The 15,044-nt window shown below is 47.2% G+C and overlaps 1 protein-coding gene across 2 annotated transcripts in view; it reads right to left on the bottom strand.

Moving 5' to 3' along the window:
• Positions 1-10,179, bottom strand: part of STX1A (syntaxin 1A) — a 557,770-nt gene extending 547,591 nt beyond the window's left edge. For both annotated transcript variants that reach the window (XM_030185767.1, XM_030185768.1), the window contains exon 1: positions 10,117-10,179. In XM_030185767.1, the coding sequence (XP_030041627.1) occupies positions 10,117-10,146 (30 nt within the window). In that variant the 5' untranslated portion in view covers positions 10,147-10,179. The remainder of the gene's footprint in view (positions 1-10,116) is intronic.
• Between the last annotated feature and the right edge of the window lie 4,865 nt (positions 10,180-15,044).

Raw genomic sequence — 15,044 nt, 5'->3', positions numbered from 1 at the left:
GAACTTTGGCATTGCAAGCCATGGCCATGAGATCCATTACTGGTCTTCCCCAACATTGACAGATCAGCCGAAAAGCAGAGTCCGACCGCGTCCATTCCGTTGCATCCAACAGAGCCCGGCTGAGAAAATCCACTTGAACATTGTCTTGACCCACAATGTGCGCTGCTGACCGACTTTGAACATGCGCTTCCGCCCATACTAGAAAACGAGACGCTTCTACTGCCAAGGGAAGACTGCAAGTGCCCCTCTGCCGATTGATGTAGGCCACTGTCATGGTGTTATCCAAGAATACACGAACCTCCTGCCCCTGCAGAAGGTCCTGAAAACTCCGCAGCGCATTCATGAGTGCTCGCAACACCAGACGATTTAATCGGCCAAGTCGCTTTGAGAGGGGTTCACGATCACTGGGCTACTCGATGAAGACAATGGGCTCCCCAGACCGCAAGGCTAGCATCTGTCATGAATACCACCCAATTGGGAGACGCCAGAGAAACACCCTTCTGCAAACTGGCTGACCGGAGCCACCACGCGAGACTGTCCCTGGCCCGGCTCGACCAAGGAAGGCGTCGTTGATAATCCAGCGACGTCGGCGACCATCTGCTGAAAAGGAAATTCTGAAGAGGCCGCATGTGAGCCCTTGCCCATTGAATGACCTCGCCATCATGGAACCGAGGAGCTGAACATAGTCCTACACTCGGGGAGCGCGACAACTCAATAAGGTCCGTACCTGAGAAAGCAATTTGATCCTTCACCCCTCAGGAAGAAACACCTTCCCCCGCTTTATATCGAATTGCACTCCAAGATACTCCAGACTCTGAGTAGGAACCAGATGACTTGTCCATATTGACCACCCAACCTAAGGATTGCAACACCGCAATCACTCGGTCGATGACCACTCGACTCTCCTCTGCTGTCGTCACCTGAATCAGCCAGTCGTCGAGATATGGATGCACTCGATTCCCCTCCTTCCGCAGGAACGCTGCCACCACCATCATGACCTTGGAAAAAGTGCGTGGGGCAGTGGCCATTCCGAAAGGAAGGGCCCAAAACTGGAAGTGCTGACCCAGCACCGCAAATCTGAGAAATCTCTGATGGGGCTGCCAAATGGGAATGTGCAGGTAAGCTTCCCTCAAATCGAGGGCCATCAAAAACTCGCCTGGTTGAACAGCAGCAATAACTGCTCTTAATGTCTCCATGCGGAAGTGACAAACCCGCAAAAACTGGTTTACTTTTCTGAGATCGAGAATAGGCCGAAAAGCCCCTCCCTTCTTTGGAACCACAAAGAAGATGGAATACCGACCTGTGCGCCTTTCGAGAGGAGGAACAAGCACAATAGCCCCTATCCTTAGCAGGTCTCACAAACACTGCAGAACTGCTGTCCTCTTGGCCCGCGATACACAGCGGAACTCCAGAAAAAGAGTCTGTGACGGGAGAGAAGAATTCTAGCTTGTAACCTTCTCACACCACATTGAGGACCCACTGGTCCGAAGTAATTCTGGCCCACTCTGTTAGAAACAGAGAAAGCCAACCACCGATCTGCTCTCCTCCCGAGTGGACCTGCGCCCCATCATTGGGAGGCCCGAGAAGGAGCCCCCTGATGAGAGGAGTTCCAGCCGGACGCTTCTCGTTGCGAAAGGAAGAACGCTGCCCAAAATGAGGACGCTGAAAGGCTGCGCTGGACCGCCCCGAGCTATACCGGCGCATCTCTCTGAATCGTGACCTCAAGGCTCCTAGGTCTTCCCAAAAAGCAATTTCCCTTGTGTAAGGCAATTTAATGAGCCGTTGCTTAGGAGGCCATATCTGCAGCCCAATGACGGAGCCACAGAAGACGCTGAGAGGAAACGGTCAAGGCCACGAGTTTGGCCGAAGCACAGACCAAATCATACAAGGCATCTGCCAAGTACGTCAGCCCAATATCCATCAGCAACATCTGAGGAGTTCCCGGCATATCTGACTCCAAAATCGAATCCATGACAGAATGTAGCCAAATGAGACAAGCGATAGCCACATAAGAACTACAAACAGAAGCTTGAAGTGTCAAAGCGGCCACTTCAAAGGCACATTTTAAAGAGGCCTCTAGCCATCTGTCTTGCATATCCTTAAGTGCCACACCACCTTCCACTGGAAGAGTAGTCTTTTTAGTGACCGCCGTCACCAGGGCATCCACCCTAGGTAGAGCAAAGTGCTCTAAACGGTCCGCTGAAACTGGATACAGCCTGGCCATAGCCCTGGCTACTTCCAACCCTCCCCCCCATCCGGATCCACCCACTGGGCCGAAATCAACGGAAAGGCCTTAGAAGATCGTCTGGTACTAGCCATCTTGGGGTTGACTGCCTGAGAAGTCGCAACCTCAGGGTCCTCTATATTCAGGGCTTCCAGCGCCCGAGAGATAAAGGAGGACAACTCCTCCTTATGGAAAATCCTCACAGCGGAAGAGTCCTCCGGTTGGTCAGTGAGGACACCATCCTCCACGTCCTCTACCCCCGTCTGCTCCGAGAGAGCCAGCAAGGAGGAAGCTGCAGGCGACCCCTCCTCAGACTCCAAAGAAAGCCTAGGCTTTTTAAGGGAGGAGAAATCCTCTGGGGAAAAACCCCAAATCTCTTGGTTACCCCCAGACCCCCTGAGAGAATCAAAGGCCGAAGCTGTCACAGTCGCGTGAGGGGGGAGGGGGAAGGCCCTTTTCAACAAAAACGCCTGATGGAGTAGCAAAATAAACTCTGGCGAAAACCCCTCCCCTGCAACGGAGGAGGTCGCAGCCATGGCACCTGCACCACTGCCCACAGTGCCTGACGACCCCACCCCAACTCCCCTACCAGCAGAGAAGAAGCTTTGCCCAAAACCGCTACCGGAGCCGGCTCCACAACCGATCGCAAAATGGCGTGAGTATCGCCAGGCTCTGGACGGGAAAGCACTCTCTTGGGGGGGGGGGGGCACCGCTCCGTCGAGTCCCGCCAAATCAGCGCACCCCGCGCTGCAAAGGCCCATCGCAGAACGCCGTTTCCCGCCTCCGCTGCCATCGCCCGCCCCCGAACAGGAACCCAGCAGGACTTACCCCAGACCGGGAAAGCACGGGAACTGACAGCTGAGCCAAAGAAAAAAAACTCTCCAACTCGAGGCAGGCTCAGACAAGCGGGCAACAGAAAACAGGACTCGGACAGCAGTAACATAAACCTGCTCTCAGCAAAAACACACTTCCTTGTGCTTCTGTTTCTCTTTTAAACAAATTCCATGGTTTTGTTTTGTTTTTTTTAGTGAGGAGGCAGAAACAACCAGGGAAGGAAAGGAACAGCAAAAGCCTGTTCAGAGGGAATTTGAGGTGCAGCAGGGACCCAGCAACTGCGTATGCTGCCAAAGGGGACACCACCAGTCCGCCACCCCCCCCCCCCGGCTCAAACTGGCCACCGACCCAGGAGCACCCTCAGAGGCCTTGGGCCCAGGAGCTAAAGAAAAAGCCGTCCACCACCTGCTGAGATAGAGACATACTAACTGAGGAAGGAGCTGGCCATCTGACATCACTGCCTTTAGTTTGTTTATCTCTATCTCCACCTGCTGGTAGGCGGGCTTAACCCACTAGTTCCTGGATTCATCTGCTGCAAGTGGCAAGGAATGGGAAGATATTTATTAACACTTTCTGCCCTTTTGGGTCCAAAGCAGCTCAAGACATAAAATTAGCAAAGACCACTGCAGTATACATGCCCTCTTTCTCTCCTTTTTGTTAGCAAGTATGAACAGTTCCAAAATGGCAAGGCATGAAACACCCGTGAGTCCCTACTTACACTTCATATGTAATATTTTGATCTATTATCTAGACTCAAAGAGCCATATTGCTACTCTTGCAAGTGACATAAGTGGGTCACTATAAATACACTGCACAACATACTGATTTCACAGACTGTTGGCACATGAGCAGATAGGTGTAGGGTAGCATCATATTTTCAGTCAAAGGAACTTTTCTTCATTGTCATTTTAGATGGCTATAGATGTGGAAGACAGGAAGTTTAACTTCCCTTGGCTTGTCACAAAGAGCAAGCAACTGAATACAGTACATCATGCCAAGAATCAGGGATTAAATGACCTATGTGAAGATTTGACTAGATGGACTATGGATTGTCTTTCAACTTAAAACAATTATATAGTTACCTAGTTGGTTAATTATGAGCTATTAGAATTGCAATTCATCAAGACTTTAGCTTTTGTGCGGTCTTTGGATAATTACATATATAATCAGACACTTGAAACTGCTGCACAGTAGAAAAACGCCCTACTTTGCCATGTTGTGCACTAGAATGGTAACCTTAGCCATAAACACAACCTGCTATTAACTATGTTTGTTGGGAGTCCTATGGTGAATAGGATTACTGCATCATTGAACTGATAATTGCTTACAGCTGTAATATAGAAAGATATCCCTAGTATTTAAAACACTGCTCCCTAAGAGCTAAATTAAGGAGAAATACATTTAGAAAACAAAAAATAAAAAGTAAAGTGCTACCATATATATTTTAAGTCCAGTATTACTAGCCAGTTGCCAAATTGCAAATCTTATTTGGAAAGACTTGGGGATGACACAAATTCTATACATTTTGTTGTAACCCCTGTAGGGATACAAATTGTTTCATTTTACTTCACTGAATTTCAATTAATTCCTATGATAAACTGGAATCGAATTCTGTGACCATAATATTCAATATTTCAAGTATTGTAAAGATGAACAGTTCTTCCAATAAAACCTATTACTGAAAATTAAATTCTCTTTTCACCTGATAAGAGAAAATTGTCAGACATTTTCACAAGTTTTGCATAGCAGGATGAATTCATCAAATAAGCACAAGACCAGCAAAACTTATTTTCAAAGGAAAGAATGCATGCAAATTTCTGGATAATATTCTCATAACTAGAAATCTTAAGAGATAAATTCACTGTACAATAACTATAAAGTAATCATGTCACGTGAAGGCTAAAGAGTTATCAAGTTAGTCTATAGAAACCAGCTGATTCCTTTATTAATAACTTCTTCAGTTAAAAACTGTTCTTCCATCTGCAAAGTAAGTCTAACACTAGCTGATCAAATCCAATAGGCCTTTTTTCTAGCTTTTTTAATACATCCCATACACACACTGCACATCTCATATGGAAGAAAATCCTCCCATCTACTATAATAAAACTCACCCTCAACGCTCTGAGGACACTGACGTCAGTGAAGCCAAGCCCTGACTTCCTTCAAAAGGTTCGAAGGTTCGTGGTGGTGAAGCCACCAAAATCGCTCCGGGCCCCGCCCTCGAGGGCGGAGCAATGGCAGAACAACGAAGGGGTTGGCTGGCAGGCAGGGAGGGAGGCGGGGGTGGGAAATCGCTCCGGGCCCCGCCCTCGCGTCAAACGTCATGACGTTGGGGGCGGAGCAATGGCAGAACGAAGGGGTTGGCCAGGGAGGGAGGGGGGGTGTTGGCGACAAAAACCTTGCTAGCGCCCATTTCATTTGCTCTGAAACGGGCCTCTTTTACTAGTAATGTATAATACCCAGCTCATTGCCCTATAAATAGGTTGTATCCAAATGTCCACGTTCCATAAACTACACAGCTGCTTCACTATGGAAGAACAGTGCTGGGCAGATTTCTATGGTCTGTGCCCTGAGAATGGCAAGGACAAATCAAACTCGGGTATAAAGTATCACAACCCACAGTGAACCCAACAAGAAGCAAATCAAAGGCACCAAAGACCAGCAACTAGTTTGAGAAGCAGAACATTAGCGAGGTGTCCCATCCTTAAAAGTGAAGGCTTCACTGGTTAACAAATGTCAAAGATCAGACATGAAAAATTGTGAGACAAAGAAATCAAAGGAGGTGGTGTGTGTGTGTATATATATATACTAGCCGTTGAGCCCGTAAAACGGGCTGGTATTGAGGTTTTCCTCCCCCCGCGGTCACCACCGCTCCCCTCCCCCCCTCGAAGTCGCCACCCGCCGCCGCCACCCCTCCACCTGGCCCGGGCCCTCTCTTTACTTTTGAACTTACACATCCATTCGCCGAACGCAGCAACGCACATCAGCTGAGCTGCCCCTTCCTTCTCTGCCTGTGTGTGTCCCGCCCTCGCTGACGTTACGTCACAGGAGGGCGGGGCCACAGGCAAAGAAGGAAGGGCTCACTGCAGCTCAGCTGATGTGCGTTGCTGCGTTCGGCGAATGGATGTGTAAGTTCAGAAGGGAAGAGAGGGCCCGGCCGGGTGGAGGGGTGGCGGCAGCAACCTCGGCGGCGCAGTTTCCCTCTCTGTCCCGCCCCCCCCCCCGTCATCACGTATTGACGCGGGGGCGGGACAGAGAGGGAAGTCTCTACTGCGCATTTGCGAGTGAGTCGGTCACTCGCCATTTATATGTTTGATATATCTATAATAAAACAGTACTGGCAAGGCATTAACCTTTAAAACAATGCAGTTAATTCAGCAACAAAGATAATATGAAGTTAAGTACAGCATGTTTACTATACCCACAACGCATTCCCATCCTCTACCCAAAACTGTACAAATTTAGCCGATATGACTTTATAAAAAAAGTCCTGTAAAAAGACAAGAGCCAATATGTGTAACTAGTAGAAGAGGCCCGTTTCCTAGAGAAATTAAACGGGCGCTAGCAAGGTTCCACGCCCCCTGTCCTACCTCCCTCTCTCTCCTCCGAGTTCCAGCCCCCCTCCCCTCCGAGTTCCACCCCCCCTTCATCCCTCCCTCCCTCTGTCTCCTCCGAGTTCCAGGCACCCCTCCCCTTCGAGTTCCAGGACCAACCACCTCCCCTTCGAGTTCCAGGACCCCCTCCCTTCCCTCCCCTTCGAGTTCCAGGACTCCCTCCTTCCCCTGCCCTTTGAGTTCCAGGACCCCCTCCCCCTCTCCTCCGAGTTCCAGACCCCAGCGCCTCCCTCCCTCTGTCTCCCCTCCGAGTGCAAGCACGTGTCCTCCGGCAGCCCCTCACCTTCCTGCGTGCTGGCTGTAATTTAAAAATTGTTACCTCGGGGTCCAGCGTCCGCACTAAAGGTGAGCGGCAGTTCAGCCTGCCTTCCCATCTGCCTCAGCTCTGCCTCTGGTCCCGCCCTCATTTCCTATTTCCAGAAGGAACTCGGAGGGAGGACGGAGGGGGAGGGGGAGGGAGGGGCGATTGTGTACTCACCTCCAACGTTGTGTGGCTGGCTGGTGCTGGCTTCCCTTCCCTCTCACTTCCCATTGGTCTACCCTCTGATGTCATCGCCAGGGTGGAGCAATGGGAAGTGTGTTACGAACCAGGCATCCAGACGGAGGTGCAAATTATTATATAGAATATGTGAAAGTGAGTGTATCCTGCCTTCAGGTGATATCAGAGATAACAGGTGTACCACTCAGATGGGAGTCATCTCTAACATACCCAGGGCTTTTTTTGAGGGGGTACTTGGGGGTACTGAGTACCGGCACCTTTTCCACTGTCTGCTAAACTTGACCCATGGTTCTCATATTTTAATGAAAGAGCTCAGGTTCTACATACAAATTCTGCCTTGTCATAGATTCTATGACTGGTTGCAGGGGTCCTGGCTATTGTGGGGTGAGTCCCTCAATGATCACTCCACCCCTGAAGGGTGGCCTGGCATTTGAGTACCGGCACCTTTTTTGCTAGACAAAATGCACTGAACATACCACAGCATAAGTGAGGGTCATTAGAGTCATAGGATGCACAAAACTAATCCATTTAGAAGACCTTTCCCAGAGGAAAAGACTCACAGGGCAGTCCAGGGTGCAAACAGAGAGAATGCCTGTACTGTAAAATGCAAAAGACAGAAGATGTGGCATGGATCCAGAATAAAAACTGAAGCAACACAGAACTGAAACGCAAACAGAGAAAGCAGTAGGTAGAAGCAGGAAAGAAACAGTGCAGAAGCAGGCCTGGTGGGTAAAGAGAAGCAAAAGAGCAGAGGATAGTACCTAATAGAAGTACATGGAGCTGGAGATGTATGGGACTTCCTACCGAAAGAAACAGGGACATTATTTTGGGCGAAGGTAGACAACTCTGGTTTCTCAGGAGCCCCAAACCCAACAGAGTTTCAGATTAACTTTCATGAATATGTATAGGAGTGTGGTAGCCGTGTTAGTCCACTCTTAAGGTTATCAATAGAAATCAAACCAAATAAAACATGGAAAAGAAAATAAGATGATACCTTTTTTATTGGACATAACTTAATACATTTCTTGATTAGCTTTCGAAGGTTGCCCTTCTTCGTCAGATCGGAAATAAGCAAATGTGCTAGCTGACAGTGTATATAAGTGAAAACATTCAAGCATTACTATGACAGTAAAATAGATACTATTGGAGATTCTACGTGGAATGTTGCTACTATTGGAGATTCTACATGGAATGTTGCTATTCCACTAGCAACATTCCATGTAGAAGGCTGCGCAGGCTTCTGTTTCTGTGAGTCTGACGTCCTGCACGTTCAGACTCACAGAAGCAGAAGCCTGCGCAGCCACATTGGTGATCCGCAAGGGCCGACGTCTACATGGAATGTTGCTAGAGGAATAGCAACATTCCATGTAGAATCTATAGAAATCAAACCAAATAAAACATGGAAAAGAAAATAAGACGATACCTTTTTTATTGGACATAACTTAATACATTTCTTGATTAGCTTTCGAAGGTTGCCCTTCTTCGTCAGATCGGAAATAAGCAAAAGTGCTAGCTGACAGTGTATATAAGTGAAAACATTCAAGCATTACTATGACAGTAAAATAGATACTATTGGAGATTCTACGTGGAATGTTGCTATTCCACTAGCAACATTCCATGTAGAAGCCTGCGCGGCCACATTGGTGATCTGCAAGGGCCGACTTCTACATGGAATGTTGCTAGAGGAATAGCAACATTCCATGTAGAATCTATAGAAATCAAACCAAATAAAACATGGAAAAGAAAATAAGACGATACCTTTTTTATTGGACATAACTTAATACATTTCTTGATTAGCTTTCGAAGGTTGCCCTTCTTCGTCAGATCGGAAATAAGCAAATGTGCTAGCTGACAGTGTATATAAGTGAAAACATTCAAGCATTACTATGACAGTAAAATAGATACTATTGGAGATTCTACATGGAATGTTGCTATTCCACTAGCAACATTCCATGTAGAAGGCTGCGCAGGCTTCTGTTTCTGTGAGTCTGACGTCCTGCACGTACGTGCAGGACGTCAGACTCACAGAAGCAGAAGCCTGCGCGGCCACATTGGTGATCCGCAAGGGCCGACGTCTACATGGAATGCTGCTAGAGGAATAGCAACATTCCATGTAGAATCTATAGAAATCAAACCAAATAAAACATGGAAAAGAAAATAAGACGATACCTTTTTTATTGGACATAACTTAATACATTTCTTGATTAGCTTTCGAAGGTTGCCCTTCTTCCTCAGATCGGAAATAAGCAGTGTATACAAGTGAAAACATTCAAGCAGTCTGACAGGGTGGGAGGAGGGGGGTGGGTAGGAAGTATGCATGGGGACATCAAAGCATATCATTGATATTCTAACAGGATGGGTGTGGATAGGTGATCAACAGAGAAATACAGCTTTATAATGGGCTAGGAAGCCCAGATCCTTGTTAAAATATTCAATCATTCTGACTTCAAAGGTCTTACGTTCTTGTATGGTTTTAAAGTTACCTTTGAGGATTCTCACTGGTACAGTGTCCTGGTCCTGTAAAATGCTGCCCAACAGGGGTGGGAGCCCTACTGGCACCAGCATTGTTCATATGATGTCTCTGTAAATTGAATCTGGTCTGAAATGGCTCTCTGCACTGCTGAGATACGTTCTGAACTCTTGACTAGTTTGGGATCCTGATGCAACGGGAGCCTATAAGGAGGGTTGCGTGCGGGAGAGGCAGCGAGTGTAAAAGCCCAGCTGCCCAGGGTTCTGGAGAAAGGGCTGAACTCCCCCAAGCAGAGTCAGAGGTTCCCACGTCACAGTGAGGGGAAACCCCGTGCCACCTGCCCCAACACCCCACATCCTATCATGTGTCAAAGGCATCCCGACTCAGGACAGAAGCGCCGGGCGGGAGGGACAAGAGCAGCAGGTGCGTAGCTGGAAAGGGGGAGGCGATAAGGGAAACAGAAAAGGCCACTCACCGCGCGGAGCTCCTGCGTGCGGTCCTTCATCCTCAGACCCCCGCGCGCGCTCTCTTTCTCTGCCGCGCGCTCCCCGCTCACGCCCCCTTTTTGACTTGCACTGCCTACCCCCGCCCCTCTCCCCTTCTTCTCTGCCCTACCTGCTGCCTGAACTCCGCCTCCGCTCACGTGACCCCGCCCTCCCAAACGGCGCGCGCACTCGCTGCTTGCCTCGCCCGCCGCTTCTCACGTGATTGGGGCTTGACGACCAGAGAACCCGCCCGACACACAAGCGTGCGGCTGTGCCGTGGCGCGAGCAGGGAGCACAGGGCGGACGTCTTTCCGCCGAAGGGGCGTGTGGGCTGGGCCAGATGCAAAGCCCGCGACTCTGATTGGCTAAAGGGCTTGAGGTGGAGTCTGGAATTCAGAACCTCGGAGAGCTCCGGCGCTGGCGCACAGGAAATTCTAAGGCTTAGAGAACCTATTACATGGGATACCGGGAGAGAAAAGATACACGGATTAAACAGAGGGATGAGTAGACAGAGTAGAACTAGAAGGACCGGATTCAGAGAGTAGCATTATCAATAGAAATCAAACAAAATAAAACATGGAAAAGAAAATAAGATGATACCTTTTTTATTGGACATAACTTAATACTTGATTAGCTTTCGAAGGTTGCCCTTCTTCGTCAGATCGGGTTCTACATGGAACGTTGCTACTCTTTGAGATTCTGCTGTGGAATCTTGTCACTCTTTAGCATTCCGGAATCTTGCTATTCTTTGGGGTTCTACATGTAGAGAGGTGTGGTAGCCGTGTTAGTCCACTCTTAAGGTTATCAATAGAAATCAAACAAAATAAAACATGGAAAAGAAAATAAGATGATACCTTTTTTATTGGACATAACTTAATACATTTCTTGATTAGCGTTCAAAGGTTGCCCTTCTTCCTCAGATCGGGTTCTACATGGAACGTTGCTACTCTTTGAGATTCTGCTGTGGAATCTTGTCACTCTTTAGCATTCCGGAATCTTGCTATTCTTTGGGGTTCTACATGTAGAGAGGTGTGGTAGCCGTGTTAGTCCACTCTTAAGGTTATCAATAGAAATCAAACAAAATAAAACATGGAAAAGAAAATAAAGATGATACCTTTTTTATTGGACATAATACATTTCATGAAAGCTTAAATAAATACAGCATTTCCAGTGCTGGTTAAACACTTGATTCCGTTTGATTTGACATTTTAATTGGCATTACGATTTAATTTCCACAAACCAACTATCAAATACACACATGGAGAGTAATATTATATACCCGAGGTAAGTTGAGATGTGCCGCAGAAAACTGAACCACTGAAATGCATGCTATTTTATAAACTGCGCAAAGGTTTACGAAATAGGTGGATCCCCTTCCACCACCAAGTGTGCATGTACCTCTCAAAATTACACATGTACGTTTTAGAAATAGTGCCTTCAGTAAGAATGATAGTGTGGCACAGCTTTCTGCCACTTCAATGTCAGCAATTTGAAACAGCACATGGGGTCTTTTACAAAGGTGCGCGAAGTTTTAGCACACGCTAAACCTTAGAGACACACATATATTCCCTTATTTCCAAACTGATGACAATTCTGCATACAGCAGAAGAATGTAAATGGCATATAAGCACTGTACAAAAATGAAGAGAACATCCCGGACCCAGCTCACCCGTTCACCTCGGTACTATTTAAGAGTTGTGAATAAAGGTCAACCTCTACCCTACAACATAAATAATAAAAATAAAATAAATAATAGATCCAGTATCAATAAATCAGGGGCGTAGCCAGACAGCAGATTTTGGGTGGGCCTAGGCAAGAATTGGGTGGGCACCAAGTGTTCTTCCCCCCTCCAAAAAAAAAAAATCTCAGCTGGTGGGAAAACGCTTCTTTCCACCTTGGCAGCAGGAATGCACTGAAAACTGAGCATGCGCAGGTGCCGGTGTCGTGGAGAGTAGCGTTTTTGTTACCATCAGGGGGAAATCTTCAGCTTGCGGAGCTTGGGATTCCCACCAGTTACCACTAAACATGTGCTACTGTTGGGTGGGCCTGAGCCATAAATGGGTGGGCCCTGGCCCACCCAAGCCCACCTGTGGCTACGCCACTGCAATAAATATCCAGTATTACACTTTACTATAATCAGAAAAAGTCAGACAAAAGAGGTAGGTCTTAATTCTCTTATGGAAACTCATTGAAGAGATTCTGCCACTGAACAGAATGATAATGGGGATGGAACTCCTCTCATAAAAGGAAAGGCTAAAGAGGTTAGGGTTCTCCAGCTTGGAAAAGAGACAGATGAGAGAAAATATTATTGAGATCTACAAAATCCAGTGGTGTAGAACGAGTAGGAATAAATCAATTTTTTACTTGTTCCAAAAGTACAAAGACTAGGGGACACTCAAGGAAGTTACATGGAAATACTTTTAAAACAAATAGGAGGAAATATTTTTTTCCCTCAGCGAATAGTTAAGCTTTGGAACTCTGCTAGAGGATGTGGTAACAGCAGTTAGTGTGTCTGGGTACTGAAAGAAAACCCAATAAATTACAAAGACATCCGTGTTGCACACTTCCCAAAGATAGAGACTATTATTAAGAACAAAATTACAGAGCATATTCAAAAGCATGGATTAATAAGACAAAGAGGCATATTTTCAAAGCACTTAGCCTTCCAAAGTTCCATAGGTTTCTATGGAACTTTGGAAGGCTAAGTGCTTTGAAAATATGCCTCAAAGTCAACATGGATTTAGTGAAGGGAAATCTTGCCTCACCAATCTACTACATTTGTTTGAAGGGGTGAACAAACATGTGGATAAAGGGGAGCCGGTTGACGTGGAGGGGCATAATTGAAAGGAAACGTCTATCTCCATGGGTGTTTATCTCCGAGAACGGGTCCGTGAAGGGGCGGACCGAACCGTATTTTCGAAAAAAATAGACGTCCATGTTTTATTCGACAATTTGTGAGCTGGGCGTTTTTGTTTTTCAGCGATAATGGAAAATGAAAGCGCCCAGCTCAAAAACAAATAAATCCAAGGCATTTGTTCGTGGGAGGGGCCAGGATTCGTAGTGCACTGGTCCCCCTCACATGCCTGGACACCAACCGGGCACCCTAGGGGGCACTTTTACAAAAACAAAAAAAAAGGTAAAAGAGCTCCCAGGTGCATAGCACCCTTCCCTTGTGTGTTGAGCCCCCCAAATCCCCCTCAAAACCCACTGCCCACAAGTCTACACCATTACTATAGCCCTAAGGGGTGAAGGGGGCACCTACATGTGGGTACAGTGGGTTTGGGGGGTTGGACAACTAAGCATTAAGCAGCACAATTGTAACAGGTAGGGGGGGATGGGCCTGGGTCCACCTGCCTGAAGTCCACTGCACCCCCTTACAACTGCTCCAGGGACCTGCATACTGCTACCAGGGAGGTGGGTATGACATTTGAGGGTGAAAATAAAAAGTTGTGAAACATCATTTTTTGTGGTGGGAGGGGGTTAGTGACCACTGGGGGAGTCAGGGGAGGTCATCCCCGATTCCCTCTGGGGGTAATCTGGTCATTTAGGGCACTTTTTGGGGCCTTATTCGTGAAAAAACAAGGTCCAGGAAAAGTGCCCTAAATTCTACCTACAGACGCATACTTTTTTTCCATTATCGGTGAAAGGCGCCCATCTCTCCTCGGCCAATAACCATGCCCCAGTTCCACCTTCGCCACGCCTCCGACACGCCCCCGTCAATTTTGTACGCTTCCACGATGGAGTGCAGTTGAAAATGTCCAAAATCGGCTTTCCATTATACCGATTTATTTGTTTTTGTGAGATAAACGTCTATCTCCTGATTTGGGTCGAAATCTAGGCGTTTTTCTCTTTCAATTATAAGGTGGATTGTGTATCTGGATTTTCAGAAGGCGTTTGACAAAGTACTTCATGAAAGACTCCAGAGGAAACTGGAAAGTCATGGGCTAGGAGGCAGTGTTCTATTGTGGATTAAAAACTGGTTAAAAGATAGAAAACAGAGAGGTAGGGTTAAATGGTCAGTATTCTCAATGGAGAAGGGTAATTAGTGAGGTTTCCCAGGGCTCTGTGCTGGGGGCCTTTGAAAACAGATTAGTACAACCTTTTAGGCAAGTCCTTTATTTTTTGTTACATTTGTACCCTGCACTTTCCCACTCATGGCAGGCTCAATGTGGTTTACACGGGGCAATGGAGGGTTAAGTGACTTGCCCAGAGTCACAAGGAGCTGCCTGTGCCTGAAGTGGGAATTGAACTCAGTTCCTCAGGACCAAAGTCCACCACCCTAACCACTAGGCCACTCCTCCATATGCTTTATGCCATATGCCTTATTTTGACACAAAACTTATCACAACTTTATCTTCTTTGCTAAACACCATTTTTCTATAACAGATGGTCACTTCCTGAATGATGCCATTTTGAAAACAGGGATCATCCAGTTTTTACAGCATCTTAAGTAACACCTGTCAATAATAGTAATCCTTTTCATAATAGTACATTTTGTTTTGGGGTTATTTGGAAAAATGTTGGGGGGTCCTGTTTTTTTCCCCAGACACTGTGTATATATACAGGAAAGAAAACACTCATCTGAAAAACAATGTCTTCAGCAAAGATTTATTTGATAATGAAAAGAAAAAGTAGTTGATTCTGTAGTGTAGATGCCAGAAAATGTGTGAGATGAATCGAATACTGGAGGTTGGGAGGCGGGGATAGGGCTGGGCAGACTTATACGGTCTGTGCCAGAGCCGGTGGTGGGAAGCGGGACTGGTGGTTGGGAGGCGGGGATAGTGCTGGACAGACTTGTACGGTCTGTGCCAGAGCCGGGGTTGGGAGGCAGGACAGACTTGTACGGTGTGTGCCAGAGCCGGGGTTGGGAGGCAGGGCTGGGGAGGTGAGGATAGTGCTGGGCAGACTTATACGGTCT

Source organism: Microcaecilia unicolor, chromosome 13 (assembly GCF_901765095.1).
Source record: "Microcaecilia unicolor chromosome 13, aMicUni1.1, whole genome shotgun sequence".
NCBI lineage: Eukaryota > Metazoa > Chordata > Amphibia > Gymnophiona > Siphonopidae > Microcaecilia > Microcaecilia unicolor.
The sequence above is the reverse complement of the archived record's forward strand: the minus strand, read 5'-3'. Positions and strand labels throughout refer to the sequence as shown.